This window comes from Hippopotamus amphibius, chromosome X (assembly GCF_030028045.1).
Source record: "Hippopotamus amphibius kiboko isolate mHipAmp2 chromosome X, mHipAmp2.hap2, whole genome shotgun sequence".
Classification (NCBI taxonomy): domain Eukaryota; kingdom Metazoa; phylum Chordata; class Mammalia; order Artiodactyla; family Hippopotamidae; genus Hippopotamus; species Hippopotamus amphibius.
In genome coordinates, this window is record NC_080203.1 from 19,442,368 (window position 1) to 19,464,233 (window position 21,866).

The window sequence follows — 21,866 nt, forward strand, 5'->3', positions numbered from 1 at the left end:
AGAAATGTCTATTTAGGTCTCCTGACCCTTTGTGGATTGGGTTATTTGCTTTTTTGGTATGAAGCTGCATGAGCTGCTTGTATATTTTGGAGATTAATCCTTTGTCTGTTGCTTCGTTGGCCAGTATTTTCTCCCACTCTGAGGGTGGCCTTCCTGTCTTGTTTATGGTTTCTTTTGCTGTGCAAAAGCTTTTAAGTGTCATGAGGTCCCATTTGTTTATTCTTGATTTTATTTCCATGATTCTAGGAGGTGGGTCAAAAAGGATGTTGCTTTGATGGATGTCATAGAGTGTTCTGCCTATGTTTTCCTCGTGGAGTTTTATAGTGTCTGGCCTTACATTGAGGTCTTTAATCCATTTTGAGTTTATTTTTGTGTGTAGTGTTAGGAAGAGTTCTAATTTCATTCTTTGACATGTAGGTGTCCAATTTTCCCAGCACCACTTATTGAAGAGGCTGTCTTTTTTCCATTGTGTATTCTTGCCTCCTTTGTCAAAGATAAGGTGCCCATATGTCTGTGGGTTTACCTCTGAGTTCTCTATTCTATTCCATTGATCTTCCTTTCTATTTTTGTGCCAGTACCATACAGTCCTGATGACTGTGGCCTTGTAGTATAGTTTGAAGTCAGGAAACCTAATTCCACCAACTCCATCTTTCCTTCTCAAGATTACTTTGGCTATTCGGGGTCTTTTGTGTTTCCATACAAATCGTAAGATTTCTTGTTCTAGTTCTGTGAAAAATGCCATTGGTAATTTGATAGGGATTGCGCTGAATCTGTAAATTGCTTTGGGTAACACAGTCATTTTCACAATGTTGATTCTTCCAATCTAAGAACATGGTATGTCCCTCCATCTGTTTGTGTCATCTTTGAGTTCTTTCATCAGTGTCTTATAGTTTTCTGCATACAGGTCTTTTGCCTCCTTAGGCAGGTTTATTCCTAGGTATTTTATTATTTTTGTTGCAATGGTAAGTGGGAGAGTTTCCTTAATTTCTCTTTCTGCTTTTTTGCTGTTAGTGTATAGGAATGCAAGAGATTTCTGTGCATTACTTTTGTATCCTGCTACTTTACTAAATTTATCGATTAGTGCTAGCAGTTTTCTGGTAGAATCTTTAGGGTTTTCTATGTATAATATCATGTCATCTGTAAAGAGTGACAATTTTCCTTCTTTTCCATTTTGATTCCTTTTATTTCATTTTCTTCTCTGATTGCTGTGGCTAAAACTTCCAAAACTATGTTGAATAATAATGGTGAGAGTGGACCCCCTTGTCTTGTTCCTGTTCTTAGAGGGAATTCTTTCAGTTTTTCGCCATTTAGAACAATGTTGGCTTTTGGTTTCTCATATATGGCTTTTATTATGTTGAGGCACTTTCCTTCTATGCCCACTTTCTGGAGAGTTTTTATCATAAATGGATGTTGAATTTTCTCCAAAGCTTTTTCTGCATCTATTGAGATTATCATATGATTTTTATCCTTCAATTTGTTGATATGATGTATCACATTGATTCTTTGGGGTATATTGAAGAATCCTTGCATCCCAGGGATAAACCCCACTTGTTCATGGTCTGTGATCTTCTTAATGTGCTGTTGGATTCTGTTAGCTAGTATTTTGTTGAGGATTTTCGCATCTATATTCATCAGTGATATTGCCCTATAATTTTCTTTTTTTGTGACATCTTTGCCTGGTTTTGGTATCAGGGTGATGGTGGCCTCGTAGAATGAGTTTGGGAGTGTTCCTCCTTCTGCTCTATTTTGGAAGAGTTTGAGAAGGATAGGTGCTAGCTCTTCTCGAAATGTTTGATAGAATTTGCCTGTGAAGCCATCTCGCCCTGGCCTATTGTTTGTTGGGAGTTTTTTAATCACAGTCTCAATTTCAGTGCTTGTGATTGGTCTGTTCATATTTTCTATTTCTTCCTGGTTCAGTCTTGGAAGATTGTATTTTTCTAAGAATGTATCCATTTATTCCAGGTTATCCAATTTATTGGCATATAGTTGCTTGTAGTAGTCTCTCATGATCTTTTGTATATCTGCGGTGTCCGTTGTTACTTCTGCTTTTTCATTTCTAATTCTGTTGATTTGCATCTTCTCCCTTTTTTTCTTGATGAGTCTGGCTAATGGTTTATCAAATTTGTTTATCTTCTCAAAGAACCAGCTTTTAGTTTCATTGATCTTTGCTATTGTTTCCTTCCTTTCTCTTTCATTTATTTCTGATCTGATCTTTATGATTTCCTTCCTTCTGCTCACTTTGGGGTTTCTTTGTTCTTCTTTCTCTAATTGCTTTAGATGTAAGGTTAGGTTGTTTATTCAATATTCTTCTTGTTTCTTAAGGTAGGACTGTATTGCTAGAAACTTCCCTCTTAGAACTGCTTTTGCTGCTTCCCATAGGTTTTGGGTTGTTGTGTTTTCATTGTCATTTGTTTCTAGATATGTTTTGATTTCCTCTTTGATTTCTTTAGTGATTTCTTAGTTTTTTAATAGCGTATTGTTTAGCCTCCATGTGTTTGTATTTTTTGCAGTTTTTTTTCCAGTAATTGATATCTAGTCTCATGGTGTTGTGGTCAGAGAAGATGCTTGATATGATTTCAGTTTTCTTGAATTTACCGAGGCTTGATTTGTGACCCAGGATGTGATCTATCCTGGAAAATGATCCGTGTGCACTTGATAAGAAAGTGTATTCTGTCGTTTTTGGATGGAATGTCCTATAAATATCAATTCAGTCGAGATGGTCTAATGTGTCATTTAAAGCTTGTGTGTCCTTATTTATTTTCTGTTTGGATGATCTGTCCATAGATGTAAGTGGGGTGTTAAAGTCTCCTACTATTATTGTGTTAATGTCGATGTCCCCTTTTATGGCTGTTAGCATTTGCCTTGTGTGTTGAGGTGCTCCTATGTTGGGTACATAGATGTTTACAATTGTTATATCTTCTTCTTGGATTGATCCCTTGATCATTATGGTGTGTCCTTCCTTGTCTCTTTTAATGGTCTTTAAAGTCTAATTTGTCTGATATGAGTATTGCTACTCCAGCTTTCTTTTGCCTTCCATTTGCATGGAATATCTTTTTCCATCCCTTAACTTTCAGTCTATATGTATCCCTTGGTCTGAAGTGGGTTTCTTGTAGGCAGCATATAGAAGGGTCTTGTTTTTGTATCCATTCAGCCAGTCTGTGTCTTTTGGTTGGAGCATTTAACCCATTTATATTTAAGGTGATTATTGCCATGTGTGTTCCTATTACCATTTTCTTAATTGTTTTGGGTTTGTTTTTGTAGGTGTTTTCCTTCTCTTGTGTTTCCTACTTAGAGAAGTTCCTTTAGCACTTGTTGTAAGGCTGGTTTGGTGGTGCTGAATTCTCTTACCTTTTGCTTGTCTGTAAAGCTTTTGGTTTCTCTGTTGAATCTGAATGAGATTCTTGCTGGGTAGAGTATTCTTGGCTGTAGGTTTTTCTCTTTCAGGACTTGCAGTATATCCTGCCATTCCCTTCTGGCCTGCAGAGTTTCTGTAGAAAGATCAGCTGTTATCCTTATGGATTTTCCTTTATATGTTATTTGTTGCTTTTCTCTTGCTGCTTTTAATATTTTTTCTTTGTGTTTAATTTTCATTAGTTTGATTAGTATGTGCCTTTGTGTATTTCTCCTTGGGTTTATTCTGTATGGGACTCTCTGCACTTCTTGGACTTGATTAATTATTTCTTTTCCCATGTTGGGGAAGTTTTCCATTATAACCTCTTCAAATATTTTCTCAGACCCTTTCTTTTTTTCTTCTTCTTCTGGGATGCCTATGATTCGAATGTTGGTGTGCTTAATATTATCACCAAGGTCTCTGAGACTGTCTTCCATTCTTTTTATTCTTTCTTCTGTTTCCTGCTCTGTGGCAGTTATTTCCCCCATTTTATCTTCCAGCTCACTTATTCGTTCCTCTGCCCTAGTTATTCTGCTGTTTATACCATCTAGAGTATTTTTAATTTCAGTTATTTTGTTGTCCATTGCTGTTTGTTTGCTCTTTAGTTCTTCTGAGTCCTTATTAACTGTTTCTTGTATTTTCTGTATTTTGTTATCGAGATTTGGATCATCTTTACTGTCATTACTCTGAATTCTTTTTCAGGCATTTTTCCTATTTCCTCTTCATTTATTTGGTCTTGTGGGGTTTTTTCCTGCTCGTTTGCCTGCATGGTGTTTCTTTGTTTTCTCATGGTAGTCCAAACTTCAGAGGTTGCTTGTCCTGGCAATAAAGGGGTTTAAAGAAGACTGTCCAAGCCCCAGACTAATGGCAGAGTGTTGAGTCAAACAAATGCTAAGTCAAGGAAACACATACATATATAAGACATACAAATACTGAATCCAGTAAAACATAAGGCACTAGGAAGACCTAACAGAGGAACCCCAGTATGCTATCAGGCAATCAAAGAGAAAACTAACAGAAATTCAAAACCAAAAGAGAACAAAACAAAAACAAAAACAAACAAGCAAACAAACAAACAAAAAAAACCACACAAACACAAATCCAAGGAGATTTTGAAAGCTAGGATCCAATATAATAAAGAGGAAGAGTACCACCAGACAGACTGAAGATTCTCAGAATGAAATCAGACAATTATACTTAGAACTATGATTAAGACAAAACCTAATAATAAATACCAAAGCAGTGTTTCATCTGGAGTATAGGCAAGGAAACAGAGCAGACCGGTAATATTGCTTATAAGTATATTAAGATAAAATAAACTAAAAAAAGATAGAAGACAGGGCAACAGCAGAGCGTAGTGTGACTGCAAATATGAAAAGAAAAAGAAAGAAATAGAAATATATAAAAGATAGAGATGAAAATAATGTACGAAAGGTACAGTCAGCACTACAAAAAACTTAGCTAGAAATAGAAATATCTAAAAAGGCTAAAAATAAAAATAGAATAAAGAATAGAATAAAAAAATATGTTATAAAATGTGTAGGTCCCTTAGGACTAAGATCGTAATTAAAAAAAAAAATACAAACTAGAACTGACCCCAGAATGGACCAGTTCAATAGAATTAATACTAATGTTTCTGTTTCCTTGGGGTCTCAGCTGTAGGTGTCCTTCTACCCGCCTTGGGTTTTTTGTATTATTCTGTGACCAGCAGAGCTTCCTTTATTGTTTGTCTGTAAGTGCTGGTGTGTGGGGAGAGAGAGGATATAATAGTGGTTCCTTCCCCTGGGAGTGAGTGAGCAGTGGCACCCTGCCTGGGTCACAGTGGCTTGGGCAGCTCAGGCCAAGAGCGCGACTCCAACCGCGGCTCCTGCCCCCTGCTACGACTCCGCCCACTGGGGAGCCCTGCCTGGGTCACAGCGGTTCAGTCGGCCGTGGCAGTGCCTGTTGCATAGGGACGCCAGCGGCTCAGGTGTAAACAGAATGTCTCCAGAGCTGGGCCACTCTGCAGGCTTTTGGCTCTCAGCTGCAGGCACTCTAGGCCAGCCCTGTCTGATGGCTTTTGTTATCCCTGAGTGCGTTAGCTAGGCCCACAGGGGTCCTTCCTCTGTCCTTCGCAGGCCTGGAGAGAGGCTACACCTGTGGCTCCTCCCCCCTGCTCGTGAGTCAGCAGTATCCAGCCTCCACTGTGGCCCCGAAGCTTTCTGCAGTAGGCACTCTCCGCTGCGGATTTCTTCCCTCCTGTCCTCTCAGTCCATCTCCCCACTGCCAACAATGTTTCTCACCCTGAACGAGTTCTCCGGTTCCCATGTTCCAGCTCCCAGACCCCCTGTTCAGCTGTGAATCGACGTCTCAGTCCTGACACACTGAGCCGTGGTGTGGACCCTCCGTGTGTTTCTTACTCTTTCCCGTCTGCCACAGCTCAGCCGCTTCACCCGCTTTGAACAGTCCCAAATGCCTCCCTTCTGACCCAGGGAAATTCCCCGTTGGAGAAGGGGTTTCCCCATCAGATAAGGGACATTTCCCCGAATTCGGCAATCTCCCCTCTGTTTCAGATCCCCCCACCCTATGGTGTGGGACCCATCCCTTTCCTTTCTTCTCCTCCTCTTTCTCCTTTTCTTTTTTTCCCCTCTGTCCTACCCAGTTATGTCAGGATCTTTGCAGTCCTTTCTGGTGTCTGAGGTCTTCTGCTGGTGTTCATCTGGTTCTCTGTGGGAATTATTGCGTCTTTTGGTGTATTCCTGATGCATCTGTGGAGAGGGATGCATTCCACATCCTTCTACTTTGCCGCCATCTTTCTTCCCACACAAATTCTATTTTTAAACAACTCAGTCTATGGTGTTGAATAAACCAATTGGCCCTGCATGAGGAAATACTTTGAGGGATTTGTAGCATCAGTTTAATGAAAAGTCTGAGTGACAGACTTTTAAAATAAATGCAGCTTTATTACTTTCAAACACATATAATAACAGTGCTGGGAATAGAACTTGGAGAAGGACAGCCTGCATCAGAGAATCGAAGTGAACAAATAAGAATCATTGATAATGAGGCTATTGCTGTGTGAATGTCCTGCTAAAGACCATCACCTGCAAATATGCTAACATTCCCCTGGTGAAACCCATTTATTTAAGAAACTCTTTTTCCCCCTTCATAGACACAAATAAAATTCTATTTAAACCCCCTTTGCCTAGCTTCTGGATAACCCAGCTTTTCCAAACCCCAGTGGATGGCATTTAGCATTAGTGTTCTATGCTCTGGTTATAACAAATAGTAATCACGAACAGCAAATACTCTCTGGCCCCTACGGTGACAACATGTTCCAGTTTGCCCAAGACTTTCCAATTTGGCCACAGAAAGTCCTGAGCCCCAGGAAACTTCTCAGTCTCAGGCAAAAAGGGACAGTTGGTCACCTCCTGGCACCTCTGCCCTTAGAGGCTACTAAATATGGGAAAATAGGCAGTTATAGGAGATTTACGTTGGAGGGATGAAGGAGAGTGGGGGACTGCAGCTGTGTTGGATTTGCTACCTTTTCTTCCCTGAGGCATTCTGAAAACTTCTCTCTTCCCTTTGCCTCCTCCAAATCCTATCTGAGGGTGCAGTGAAACTTCAGAAAGTAGGACTGAACAGAGAGGGTATAGCTCAGAGGTAGAGCATTTGACTGCAGAGAGTAGGGCTGAAACAGTGAAGGTGCTTAATGGTAATAATAGCTAGCATTTCTATGCTGCTTACCATGTGTGCATTAAGTAAGTTAACTCACCACAGCCTTCTGATCTGGACATGGTTATTACCCCCTTTTTATTGATGAGGTTAAGGAACAGCAAAAGCCACAGCACTAGTAAGAGAGATGGCGCCCAAAGTCAGGCAATCTGTGCTCTCTTACCCACTACACTGCCTGTCAGATGCTTGACTTCTCTCCTCCTCCATGGGTTCAAAACCCTGTTACCTTCTTCCTGTTCTTTTTTTTTTTTTTTTTTTTTGGCACACGGGCTTAGTTGCTCCGCAGCATGTGGGATCTTCCTGGAGCTGGGATCAAACCTGTGACCTCTGCATTGGCAGGCGGATTCTTAACCACTGCGCCACCTAGGAAGTCCCCTTCCTGTTCTTGATGGAAACCCTGATCTGAGCTTGCTCTCCTCTCTAGTCCAGCAGACCTGGGATGGGTGTCCTGTGTGGCTTTCCCTGGCCTGTGCTACTAAACACTGTCATTTCCTTGGTCTCTCCCCAGTCCAGACCCAGTAAAGTTGCAGTACCTTTCTTGCCTCTTGCATTATGCTTCCCTGCTCTCAGATTTTCTCAGGGCCAGAAGGTGGTATCTCCTCGGAGAAAGAGCCGATGACCTTCACCTACCTCCGAGGCTAGCCCTCCATTCCATCGCCTCTACGCAGTGTCTCCTGTGACAAAGCCATCACCTATATATTCCTTATGGAGCTGTGGAGCCCATGCAAGTAGAGATCCCTTTAAGCCCTAGACTGGAAGTCCCGCCAGGGTCTTAACTCTACCATGAACTGGTTTGTGTGATCTTAGGCAAGCCACTGCCCTTCAGCCTTTAATTTATAAAATGAAGGAGTTAGACAAGGTGACCCCTAAAGCTCTTTCCAGCTTTAACAAGCCATGGGATCCTATGGCAAAGGTATTTGAGGGCAGGGGGAGTCTGAAAGGAGGAGGAATGCCATAAAGCCGCCTTGATGACTTTGACTTTCCAGTTCTTTCCCTGATGGCTTCCCAAACAGACCAAAGTGAAAGCGATTCAAAAGGAGCCCTGGGGTGTAATCATTCTCATTAGAACAGATCCTCTGGGTATCTTTGAGGCTACAAGGGAGCAGGTAGATTGGCTGTTTGAGATGTTGTCAGAGTTCTCAGTTTCTGATATTGGAGACTTTGGGGGTGAAATTCACATAATTAAACCTTAAAGAAATTGTCTCCCCGCCCCCCATAGCACCACACGACCCCAATGGAGTTTCTGAGCAAAAGAAATGGAATTCAGTGTCTGTTGCTCCAAATAATATTTGACACAACCACCCAGAATGAAAATTAGAAGCCCTCTAACCACAGAGATACATCAGTGAGGGAAGAGAGAAATCTAGAGGAGTGCCAAGTGCTGAAGGCAGGTAAGAGCAGAGGGCTACAAAGTGGCTGAGAAAACCCGAGGGAGGGAGACAATTCTCTCTTTTCCGAGATCCCCCAGGCTAGAGAGCCAGGGTCATTTTTGACCTAGTTGTCCTTGTGTGCATTGCTGTGAGCTTTTATTAAGTACTTATGTAGCAGTTTACATTTCACCAAACGCTTTACAATCACTTTTATTTGGCTTAGTCAAGTGTTCCTGGAATCCCATCTACTTTATGATCAGGAGAGTCACTTCTTGTTTGCTCAGCACCTCCCTGCACGCAGCCTCACACAATAGGCCACTTGTTCCGGCAGGAGAGCAGGTGCAAAAGGTCAAGGAGCTAAAGGCACCTGCAGCTACGGGGGTGGTTGGAGTAAGGGTGGTCACACTTCAGTTCACCTTTCCTTCCCTCTGTTATTGTTTAGTTTTATTGCTGGCAACTAGAGAGTGGCAGTGGCAGGCTTGGGCCTGACAAGGGCAGAGCTCTTCTGCTGGTCAGACCTTGGCAGTGGTAGGCTCTTTCCCCTGTGCTAGTGGCTCTGTTCTAGCGCCTCTGGCCATGTCCACCATGGCCACTGTCTCCCACCAGGCAAACACCTGCTGAGCATGTTTCCTTCTGCTACCCAGGGCTCTGACTGCAGCCTAGATTCTGGGGCTCTGGGACTGATTTTCAGAGAAGGCAGCAGAAGTGGCAACTCCACTTCCTTCAGACCAGACCTTTCAGTGTCCTTGGGCAAGTCTAACAACCTTATTCTTGCTAGTTCCTTCTCCGTCCCATCAGCCACAGTGGTGCTCTAGGTCAGCGCTCTAGGTGTCATGATATAGGCTGCTGTGTGTGTCCTCGGCTCATGAAGTGGTAGAGCTATACGCTCTCAATAACAAGTTTGCAGGGGAATCCAACACTGTCACTAGTTGAAGATTTCATTTTCTGAGGACCAGATTTGCCAGAGCCAAAACCAGGAACTGGTCCATGAAGTCCAAACTGGAGATAGTGGACTAGGACATTGGAAAATTCAGTACCTCCAACTACCAGGGTTCTGTGGCTGAACACAGGGCTATGTTGATGCTTAATAGGTAAGTGTGGAATAAAGAATGTTTGCGTTCTGTACTGATGGAGACAGCAAATCCTTTCTCTGACCCTGAAAACTGAGACCCCCGAAATTTCACCATCACATTTGAAACTGTCTCAAAGTTATTGCCTTGACCATAGCAAATATAACAGGTGGGTTAGAAGCTTTGTTTTCACAACAGTAAAATCTCATTAAATCAGGCCCAGAAGTGGGCCAAAGTTTACGGTATTGGAAGAGTTTTTGATGCAAATTGATGTTACTAGCAGGTGTGTATCTTAGGTGGGCTCAATGTGGGAGACCAGTGATTGGTCCCTGGGGATGGAACAGAGGCTGAAGGAGTGGTGCTTGGGCTGTGGGAACTCTCCTTTCTGGCTGGTCCAAGTGGGAAATGACCCACCACCTGAATAATGATGTTCACTGGGGCATCAGGCAGGAGCTCTGCCATTCCCTAGCCAGCCGTTGGTTTCCACAGTGGTGCGATCTAGCAGGTGGGACACAGTGGCAGGTTTTCCTGGCAGGGCCTAGACAAAAGTCCAGTGTAAGGCAGGTCCTCAGTCACTGGCTGCAGATTTGGGGGGAAGACCCCAGGCGAACAGACTGACAAGAGCTGGGCAGAACAGGTCAGAGTCTCCATCACCGAAAGTGAGCTCTGGGTGAGGCCTTCAGTCTCAGTTCAGTTCAACAGACGTTTATTGACTGCCTACTGTGTGCTGGGCACTGGATAAAGCAGAGGACTGACTCAGGGGTGAATACAAACCAGGAAACCAGGGTGGAATTCAGGCCGTACGGCCCAGGAAAATATAGCTGGCCAGAGGAAGTCATGCCTGAACATCTGAGGTTCACTGCAAAAGCATGAAATACTGCTCCGAGGAGCAAGACTAATTCCAGAGCCTGGGGCCTAAGAGGCCAAGCAGCTAAGCTATCACCTTCCTGCCTCTGTCACCATTGGCTCGGGATCTCAGTAGGCCTAATCCTGCACACTGAAGGTTTGGGAGCCTGTAAGTGGCTGTGGCTAAGACAAGAGAAGCTGACGGCAAAACAGTGGCAGGAAGGTTGAGCTTTCTTTTAAAGTATTTCAGCAGTACCCATTCATGTGAAAACAGTTTATCCTTTGCTCATAAGCTTTGGTAGTTCATTAAATAAGGTTCAGCAGGACATCCAAAGCAACATTTAGGAGACTTTCTTTTGTGAAACCCAACACAAGAAAAATGTTCACAAGTCACACTCTCGCCTAACTCAGACTTGCCTCTCTCTCAAACCGGTCTTGGGTCAGTGAAGTGTGATTGTAGGTGGACTCTGAGCATCCTGTTCTTCATTTTGAAGATCCCTGTGTTAAAGAATGGATGTTTGTTGTGGACCCCGCGGGGACCCAAGGCAAACAAAGCAGTGTTCTGAAGAGAGAGATTTGAAAAAGCGTGTGGGTGTTTTCAAGAGCCATCTAATTCATTACTTGTGACACTTATGCAAAGTGGAAGCAGACTATTTTCTGTCACAGAGAGGAGGAATAGACGATGTGGGGGGAGGAGAGAGTGAAAAGCCTTCTGATCACTTGGGAAACTTGGCTGTTGGCCCCGGGCCACAGGTAATGATCTCTTCTTCAATGGACTAAAGTTAATACTGAACCATTTGAAGTCCTAACCAGTAAGTTCTCCGCCTCAGATGCCCTGTCCCCTGGAAGCTTTGTGAGGACATCTCTGCTGAAGAGTTCCTTTCAGCTGGGCCTACACGCTCAGTGCAAGCTACTCGCACAACTGAGACTCTTCCATTTCTTAAGTCCTCTCAGTGTGGGAATGAGCAGATTTGAAGCTTCCCCTCACTATTCATTGCAAGATTTATTCGTCCTCTCTCAGGAAATCCTTTTCCACATAACATTTTTTGAACACCTATTGTCTGTTGGGTGCTTTCCCGTAATAATACCAGCCCTCTCATAAATGTGCTGGGCCCTCTTCTAAACACTCCACCTATGTTATCTCAATTTACTAACATTCATTATATCAACTAATGCTCAAAACCAATGCAGGTGCATTATCCCTGTTTCACAGATAAAGAAGCTCAAGTTCAGTTGGGTTTAGTTACTTGTCAAAAGTCACACAGTACCAGCTTTTGAACCTATGTTTTGACTCCAAGGCCAGTGCTCTTTCTACCACATGGCTCAGCCTTTCTAAAATGTATTGTCTTTGCTGTCTCAATAAACTATGTGGACCAGACTAAATTTTACCTCTTAAAAATAATTATTGATCGTTATTTTGAAAATCAGTTACTTTCATACAATGTTCTCATGTGTTGAGGTGTGTGACCTGTTCTTTGACCCCTTCTTCTTGGCTCTTCTGTTTGGGGGAAGTTACAGTTCGAGTCAGGTTCCACCAGCAGAGATGCCAATAATAATTTGGGTGGCTGCTGCTTGGTCTCTGGGGCTCACTTTGCCCATCTGTAAGACAAGTGCATTGAACTAAACGATTTCAGGGGTCCTTTCCAACTCGAATATTTCTCAGTTAAAATCTAACTTAAAAAAAAAAAGCTAACTTCAAAACAGGTAAAGATCATTTCCTTCTCCTTTAACTCCAGTGGGACAAGAAAACATCTGGTTTTCCGGGCTATTTCTCTGGGCTAGAAGGACTCGGTAAATGAGTTTGGGGTGATTAAATAATAAATCCCCATCAAGCACCTTGCTCTGTTACATCTCCACCCGTAATTATTGAGCTTTGGATTGCATATTTTTGGCTGTTTTTGTAAGTCTTACACTTGATCAGATTCCTTTCCTCCTTGGTATGTTCCCCTCAAGGACACCCCTCAGAACCCTGCAGCAGCCCCGCCCGCCCTGGCTTAGTATCCTGGCTGCCCGTGGTCAGGGCTCAAAGCCCAGGAGGCAGTTCTCACCAGCGTTCCCACACATCAGGCTCTGCCTGTCCCGCAGTTCTCACAAGAATCACTTTTGCTTCCTTATTTACTTTTCTCTCTTCTTACCTCCAGGCTCCTCTGCAGAGTTCGTCTCTTCAGACAAACATTCAGGGGCTCCCATCTGAGGCATTTTCTCTCTACCCACCCCCCATCTCTGCAGGAGGCTGTCCCCACAACCACAGACTCTTCTCCCTGTGGTGGGTGATATCAGCTTCTCAAGCTTTGCTCACCATCTGGAAAGTATTCTTCGCTTCTTTAGGTTTAAATAGCTTCTTGATTATATACCAAGACCAATCTTTTAGTGTTTCCTCACAGTGAGGTTTGAAACGAGGCTAAAAACAGATTCTAATACAGTTATTCCCTTATATAGGTAATGTCCATTAAATGAGGTACATATGGGTTTACATCTCCCTGATTTCTCCTCTAGCTTTTGCTTCCTTTCTGTTGAAATCTATTTGTAATTTCTGAAAGGCTATTGTTTGAGAATAGAAGTACGTCTTGGAGTATGGTGGTCATATCTGTTTCTAGCATTCTCCTGACTGAAATTTTCTCTGAACTGGTACTGCTGTACCAACAATTGTGAAAAACTTTTTTCCTTAAATATGTGCATAAATAAATGAGAAGCAAATTGCTTTCTTTATTAAGCATATTTACAAAACTCAGCTATTTCCACCTTTGCTTTATTTTTCTGTTCATTTATGTAAAGTAAGACTACATCTTGGGTAGAAAAAGAACATTTCCTTAGGCCTATTAATAAGATGAGTTTTCTACCCTGTGCTCTAGTTTGTTTTTAAAGCTATTTATACTCTTTGAATTATCCCATTTTCCACAGTGATTGTTGCAGCTGGAGTACTTTCCAAGGAAACAGTCGGATAAATCGCTCAGTTTGGGTAAAAGGGCTACTTGCAATACTGCAGTTTCTCCATAAGGTGGCGCTCTGAGAATGTGAGATCTGTAACTTGTTTGTAGCTCACCTATAAGCCCGGCAGCAAACTAAACTTTTGTGAAATTAAATATTTGGTGGGGGGAGGGGGGAAAACTGGTTTTTCTAAGAGTTGCTTTCAAATACTTGCCACTAGCCTAATGCCTAGGAGAAGGAAAGTGAATTTTCTAGCAACTTCTCTCTCCTAAATCACTACTAGCAATGTTCGAAATCAGTAATGTGTGTTTAAGAAACCTTTTAAAGAAGGAATTTCTTCTAAAGGTGGGAGTTACAATACTAACTACTTGTGCTGCTGGGAAAGTCCCTCTCTGGGTCTCAGTTTCTTCATCTACATGATGAGCAGCTAGGACAAGATGCTCTCCTAAGGGTGCTTCCATTTCGAATGTTCTGTATTTGAATCCATTGATTTCCTTCCACTACACCCGTGTTGTCTCAGCCAACACAGAAACAGGAAGAAAGGATTGCCCATTTTACGCGTGTTTGACTCTATTCCTCTTCTACAAGTGCTCTCTTTGCTTCAACAGTCCCAAGACCAGCACGCCCAGATGTCCTGTTTTAATTAGGTTCCTTTTCTCTTTACGGCTTTTGCACAGGTTTCCTCCTCCTTCTCCTCCCCCATCCCTGGCCAGTCTGCCTGAACAGAGGCATGTCCCCCTTTCACTTCACAAATCAGGTTTGTTTGGTATTAGGGCACTCATTTTCGTGCTATGCAGATACCACACTGGATGGGGGAAGGAGACACCACAAGTAATGCTTAAAGGTGACACTTCTAACATCACACATAACATTCCAGTTAAGAAGAGTTTAGATTTAGGAGGCAGGAACTTGTCTATTTTTCCTCCTACACTAGACATTATTCGTTGCCAGAACCACGTCAAAGCTTTAGGAAAGAGAGAGGACAATTAATCTAATTAGAGATGAGTGTTACTAAGTAGATAACCCATCCTTAAAATCCCCCATGGCCAACAGTGTCCCCATTCCTGACGCTCTGCAGCCTGGATGAGGAGAATCGTGGCTACAAGGGCTCATTGTCATTCGAAGCCTATCATGAACCATTGTACACCAGTGGCACAGAGGAGTGAGTGGAAATGAAATGCTGAATTAATTAATTCATTAATGCAACCCTACAGAGACACTCCTGAGTCCCTCTGGGCTTGACGCTCAGAGCATGCGTATTACATAAAATCCCCTGGGGTTACATCACATGTGTTGCATTGCTGCAAGGCAGGGAAGGCATTCTCCAGCATTCATTTCCCTATTGTCCTTAGAAATTTCAAACCACCTTTGGTGTTTGTCTAGTGCCGTGGTGGTGGAAGATTATTTATTTCTCTAACTTCAACACCTTATCTTTCATGAATGCAAATATTTCACTGAATAGCCATACCGTTGGATCTCTATTTGGGAGAAGAAACTCCATACACAGGGCTCTCCCCAAGGGCTTTTAAAGGGCATGCCCAGGAATCTGCTGAGTAGGTAAAGAGAGCTGTTGTTGCAGGCACTGTTGTGAGCCTTGTAGACCATTCCAGTAGCTGGCTAATTGTCTCATACAATAGGGCAGTGTGGTATGGAAACGTCAAATATTTAGTCAGCATAGATTATTTCTAAGGAAGCAATAATAGCAGAGCGGCAAAGAACAGAGGCAGCTGGACATGGACTCAGAGGTTCAAACTCCAGTTTTGCTATTGACTAGCTGTGTGACCTTGAGCAAGTGGCTTCACTTTGTGCCTCAATGTTCTCATCTGCAAGAAGGGGCTGATAATAATACTGTCTATCTCATAGGAGTCCTCCTTAGGAGGACTAGGTGTGGTGATGCAGGTTTTGTTTTTCCTCAGTACTTGGAACGGTATCTGGCACAGAGAAAGCACTGAAACCTGACAGCTGGTGTTATTACAAGCACCAGGAGGTGCTTTAGGTGGTACAAAAGAGAACTAACCAAGCCTCTGCCTTCAAAGAGCTCGAAGACTATACGGGCTGGCAAATGGAACGTATGCAGAAGGAGCACAATTAACCCAGCATGGTACCCATGATACATTTGGGTGCAAGGGCAGCAGTTCAAAGTGAATCAGAGTGGTTCAGGGAGGCCCTCAACTCCCATCGGGAGAGGACTTCCGGCATCTGCAGGGAAGGTGGGCAAGAACTCGAGTGGCTTTTTTGCCTCTATTTTGAGAGAGGGTACTCAGAATAATGCACGTTCATACTCACATCCTCGCTGATATACTGACTGGCCTTTTGAAATAGACAGGTTAGGGTTACCTCACAGAAGAGCAGGAAACATATAGGCTGTGTTTAACCTAACAAAGTAGAATTTGTGACCTGAGGTGTGAAGGAATTCCAGGGTGACCTTGTGTATATTGGCCCAAATATGTGTTCTCATAAGAAATCACCTTTAAGTCAGGGCTCTAGTGAGGACCAGCATAACTCTTATTAACAAGAAAGATTTCCCAGAGGCCCTGAGCTGTGCATAGGAGTTAGGCCCACTTTTTAAAATTTTCCTTTTGTTTGTTTCTGTTTTCTTGTTTCATTTTGTTTTCTTTTGCCTTAAAAATAACTATATAAAATTTCACTCATTAAAAATTAAATTACTTTAAAATTTTTAAAGTGAAAAAAAATTTTTAAAGTGTAAAAGATATAGAAAGACATAAAAGAAAAAAATAAAACTTCCCCCCATATCTTACTCACTGGAAGCCACCGCTTTTACCATTCTTTTATTGATGCATCTAAACATTTTCTGTGTGTGTTTGGACACATATAAAGTGTGTGAGAGTCATGCATATGCAGACCCATTTTTACTGCAAATAGAATCATACTGTACATTCTGAACCAGTACTTGTATTTGTTACAGTGTATCTTGGATTTGGTTCCATATCAGCACATATAGATCTACTTTGTTCTTTTAATGTCTGCATAGTATTCCATTTTAACACTCATGGCTTTTAAGATTCTGTTCTACATTTTGTCTGGCTAAGGAGAAAGGGTAGAAAGGTGAGAAGCAGAAAATGATACTGGGGGTTGGGGAGAGGTATTGAGATACCTAAAGGGATAGGGCAAGATCAGAGTTTTTGGATAGTTTTAAAATAGTGCCACTACATTTAAAAAATAGTGCCACTAAATTTTAGCAGCTGTAGACATCAATTGAACCAGTACTTCTGGTTACTGCTTCCTGGAGTAAATAAAATAAAGTTTTGGGTTTAAGCCATAGGCCAACTCTTCCCAACACTTCTGTAATCAGAAACCATGCTTGATTTACTAGAGTCTTTTGAGGATTTAAATAGCACATGGATAGAGCAGAACAGTGGATGCTATTTCGACTTTCAAAAAGTTTGGCAAGCTTTTAAACTCAAAGCTGTTTTTAAAAAATTGAGTCACCATGGGATTGGGGAGCAGTGTTTAGTCCTGGCTCCTTATCCATGGCTTGGAGGTAAGGAACAAAAAAATAAAGCTAAAGGGGCATTTTTCTGAACGGCAGAAAACAGACAGTAGGGCCGCAGGGGATCAGCTATGGGACTAATTTGACTTAATATTTATAAATGATTTGAAAGAGGCAGTACAGGGCAAAATCACTAAGTTGGCAGATGTCTTTACATTATTCCAATGAGGATAATAAACTTCAGGAAGAGGTTGGTTTTGTAGCAGTGGGCATAAAAGTGGCCGGCAGGCTTTGATAGGAACAAGCCCGGGGGAATGTCTCTAGGGACACATTCCTAAAGTTCATTTCAGAAGATTTATAATGAGCCTTACCTCTTTCCCTGTGAATTGGGTCTCTGCTTCAGGTATCAGTAGAAGCAAAGAAGAAGAAGATGGAGTTGGCAGTATCATCAAGAGGGAGATGATGTTTAAACAGACAGCATTATATATGAACACAAAAAAGGAGGCTGATTCCCACCAGATATATAAGCAAAGAATGTTGCTTTACGTTCCTTTAAGGCAGCCCCCGAGGGTTGGTGATCTGTGTATTTGCTAACTTGTAAAGTTAGGTAAGCCAAATATGTTAGGCTACCATTTTAGAAGACATGCAATCAAATGTTCTCTTCAATGTGCCTACAGAACATTTTCCTTCTCAGAAGATGACTTTTAATTACAAAAGTCAGACCTAGATTTCCTGACCTCCTCTGCTAACATGCATGGTAGCATCAAAGGATGTCCTTAATATTGGCAGATGCATTCCATTATAGAAGGGAGCATCTAACAGAATCAGATCAGTATCTTATGAAGTTGTGAAATTTTCAATGATAAAGAGATAATGAGGTCCCCCCATCACCTCACAATGTGGTTGAGAAGCTCAAATGAGCTGACTGATACAAAACTGATTTGTAAAATGCTGTGCAAAAATACAATAGTATTAATTATTTGTTGCACGTCATAATTTGGGATTAGAATTACAAATTGATTAAATTCTAGGAACTTATCCTTTATAGATATTAATATAAATGTACAAAGATTGGTATACAAGGATGTTCTTTGACATTGTTTATATTAGCAAAATATTATAAATATCTCAATTATTTATCAGTAAGGGATTGGATAAATATATTATGATCTAGCTATATAGAGGAATAAGAACAAGGCAGTTATTTCTGTTCTGACATGGAAACATATCCCAGATATATATTAAGTGATAAGTTGCATATCAGCGTGACTAGTATGATTCCAATTTTGGTTAAAATTACATGTTAGTATATGCACGTGAAAACCCCTAGAAGAATATATATCAATCTGTTAACCAAGGTTCTCTCTTGGAAGGATAGGACGATGCAAGAACTTTTGCTGTATGCTTTGCTTATTTCTGTACATTTGAATTGTTTATAATGACCACTATTATTTTGTAATTAAAAATATTATTAAAAGAAATGTGAATATGCCCTTAATTCAACTGTCGTATTGTGATTTTTTTAAAAGTATATAAAGTAGGGGCAAAAGATGTGCAAACTTTTCCATTTCTTTAAGAAAATATTCTATTATCAGGATGAGGAAAAAGCAGAAAACGGATCAAAAACCTTTTCCCCTTTGGTAACAGTGTTCTGGCCTTTCTACATGATAAAAGATGAAGAAATGAAATCTGTTTCTTGTTTTTGTTTTGCTTTGTTTTGCAAGATGAGGAGTAACTCTATGTAGAGGTCTGGAACCATGGGGATAGCAAAGAAACCACCTCAGTAGTGAATTGCTGTTCAAGTCGAAGTGGGCAAAGCCCCACACTGAAAGGCAGAATTGTCCAAGATTGTAAATATTCCCCATTCTCATGCCATAGATACCTTGAAACTTCAATCCTGAAACGTAAGCCTACGGCTTATCGGGGGGTGGGGGGGGCACGTTAAAACCTTCCCTTGAGCTACTGTTCTGCCTTCCCGTGGAGAACACAGACAGAAGCTGGCCAGCGTAATTTATGCTGCAAATGGCTTAGGAAAGCCTCCTCAAAAGCAGCTCAACTCCCAGACCTGCAGGAAATGATGGGAGGAGGAAGTGGAGAAGGAAGAGGTAAAGAACATGCAAGAGTCTCTCTCCTTCAAATGAGTAGAAAGCATACTCAGAGTTAAGGACCTTCTTGTGTGCTTCCCTAGCCAAGACCCAGCACCTCCCTTAGCCTAGCTCTTCTCACTCTGCATGCTCTTCTGGACTCTACACTAGACTGAGGGCACAGTAAGGGCAGAGACCTAGTCCGTCTTGTTCATTGTTGTCTCCTCAGCACTTGGAAAAAAAAGGATGTTGAATTAATAGTTGTTGACTATTGAATGAATGTTCTCCACTGCAGACAGACTATCCGGAGTGATCTGCCTTTGTACCATGCAGTTGTCCCATGGGTTGGAAGGCTGAAGATAGCTTGAGGTCAGCTTGACCATTGGTGCCAAATGCAGTCAGTTTGCACTTTGCTTGGAACTCTCTCGTGACAAACCTTTTCTTTACCTTCATGTTTCCCAGATACAGCCAAAAGGCAGCAAGGAATGGAATGAAAAATCAGTTCAACCTCCATGAGCTGAAAATGAAGGGCCCTGAGCCAGTGGTCAGTCAAATTATCGACAAACTGAAGCACATTAACCAGGTATGTGTATATCCAACAAAAATGGGAATGGAAAAAAACTGATGGATGGATGGTATCCAGTGCTCAAACTGTATTCTTGGGCTTTTGGAGAGGCGCCATTGTTCATTTTCTTCAAAGATTCCCTCTGCTATAAAGGACTTCTGACCCTTGTTTTCCACCCCACTTTTAAATTATAAAGAAAATATTGTAATATAAGAGAAAAATAGGAGAAGCATTTTTCATAACCCCACTAGTCTATCCTTTTTTCATTTTTATGTGTTCTTTTTTAATATTTTTTCAGAAAATCACACACGGACTTTGTACATAATTGGAAGTATACAAGTGATTTCTAGTTCTTTAACACTATATTGGAAACACTTTTCACGTTGCCACAAATCTTCATATTAATCATTTTTTGTGGCCACAAAAGATTCCTTTAAGTATTAATTATAATTAATCAATCTGCTTTGGCTATGCATTCAGATTGATTCAAATTTTTACCATTATAACTAAAGCTAGCTCTCTTGCATAGTGCTATCTCCTGATCTTAGATCATTTTCTTAAAATACTGGAGTTATTGGTTTAAAGGAAATGAGCGTTTTAATGAATGTTTCCAAACTGCTCTCCGATGGGGATGTATCAGCTTTCACTGCCACCAGCAAGATACGAGAGGACCAGCTTCGCTGCACCCTTGCCAACTTCTGACTCACTGTCATGCACAGAGACACCCACAGATTCCCCTGACCTGTACACAGTTTTTCCTCTCAGAAGGAGTTTAGTAACTAAGACACAAATAGAAGTTAGTTGTACCATCTGCTTATGATTGCTTTGTGGCCACAATAAGAAAAAATGTCACCAAAAATGCCACCAGATACCAGAGTGACAGTGTTCCTACCCCATAGTCCGTGGGTGGGAGGGCCCTGGCACCACCGACTTCTATTTGTAGCCTAGGAAGAGCTTAATGGAACAAAAATCCTTATGCAAGGACACAGGTTTCTGTGTGACGACATTGGCATGATTTTGCTTTTTAATATGAAGTTTAGCAGTGAAATTTTTGTGGTTTTTGGAAAACGTTTCGAAGGGCTTCCTAATAGTGATGAATTTCACTGCAAATGGCATTCTGGAAGTATTTACTACACTTTTGAGTGCGACTCCTCTGGTGCCTAATAAAGTGCTCTGCACTCCGTGAGCACTTAATAAACAGTTGTTACTGCTGCTGAGCACAGGATAGTGGCAGTATTTGCATAAGAGATCCTTCTTTTGGTGAACTCACAACCTCACTAATTTCTACAAAGCCTGGTTAGATAGAGTATGATTATTTCAAAACACATCTCTGAAGAGTTCAGAGCAAAATGTAAACCACTCACTGCTGAACTTGTTGCTTTACCTGGGGATAATGGCGGTATTTCTCCTCTGAATTATTTCCAAATTATCTCAAACCAAATGTGTCGGTGTGGCTGCACTCAGCTGGTTAGACCCCAGCACTGGTGAGGCCAAAATCTCAGGGTCCATCACTGTGCCCCTAATTCCAAATGAAGAATATTGTCAACAGATCTCTTTGGTCAACAGACGTTAAGGAACACCTGCGATGTGCTCAGTCAGGTACGAGGGAGTTTGAGGATTCAAAAGAAGTGTAACCTTCTGTTTTCACAGCTTCCTTGGAGGAGAAGCAAAAGCATGAAAAGTGCTTAAATACAGATAAAAGGCAGCCTATAACAAAGAGCCAGACAGTGATGCTGTTATCAATTTTGGGTAGTTTGCTTAGGCCTAAGGTGAGCTAGGCTAGTATGAGAAGGATTTCATAAGAAATTTCAGAGAAAGACCGATGGGTGGATCCCCACCCTGCAGAAAGGGAAAGCTGCCTCAGGCCATATGATCCAATAGTCACTAAAAATATTTATGGGAAGCCCCTTTAGTAAAGCCTTTGGGTGTTTGATATTAATGCTACGGGAGACCATGTAGTCTAGTGAAAAGAATATGGGCTTTGGATCCAGATGGATCTGAATTCAGCTGTGGATCTTACTAGATATATAACCTTGGGCAAATCATTCAACCTCTCCGAGCTTTAGTTTTCTCATCTGTAGTATTTAGAGCTATCAAAACAGGCCCTTACAAGGTTATTGTGAAGATGAGAAATTATATCTATGTATCTATATCTATTTATATTATCCCATCATACAAAATTTATATTTAAGTATACATTTTTACATATATACACAAATATATAATTGCATGTGCGTGACAGTTAAGATGGTTATTATATTCAGGATTTTCTCTCTAGGCAGGACTTGAGCGAGTTTGAAAGGAAGCAGTATTCCAATACTTTTTGCCATTCTAATTCTGCCGCCCAAATTTTGGGTAGATCAAAGAGGTCCCTTTGATACATCTCTTTTCTCTCCCGTATTGCTTCCTTCTTTCCCCTCATACTAAATTCCAGCCACAGAAGCTGA

General features: G+C 41.6%; 1 protein-coding gene across 3 annotated transcripts in view; it reads left to right on the forward strand.

The window, feature by feature from the left end:
• The window catches only part of GPC3 (glypican 3), a 453,743-nt gene that overhangs the window by 325,001 nt on the left and 106,876 nt on the right, over positions 1-21,866 (forward strand). For all 3 annotated transcript variants that reach the window (XM_057718111.1, XM_057718110.1, XM_057718112.1), the window contains one exon: positions 19,317-19,437. In XM_057718111.1, coding sequence (XP_057574094.1) covers positions 19,317-19,437 — 121 coding nt within the window. The remainder of the gene's footprint in view (positions 1-19,316; positions 19,438-21,866) is intronic.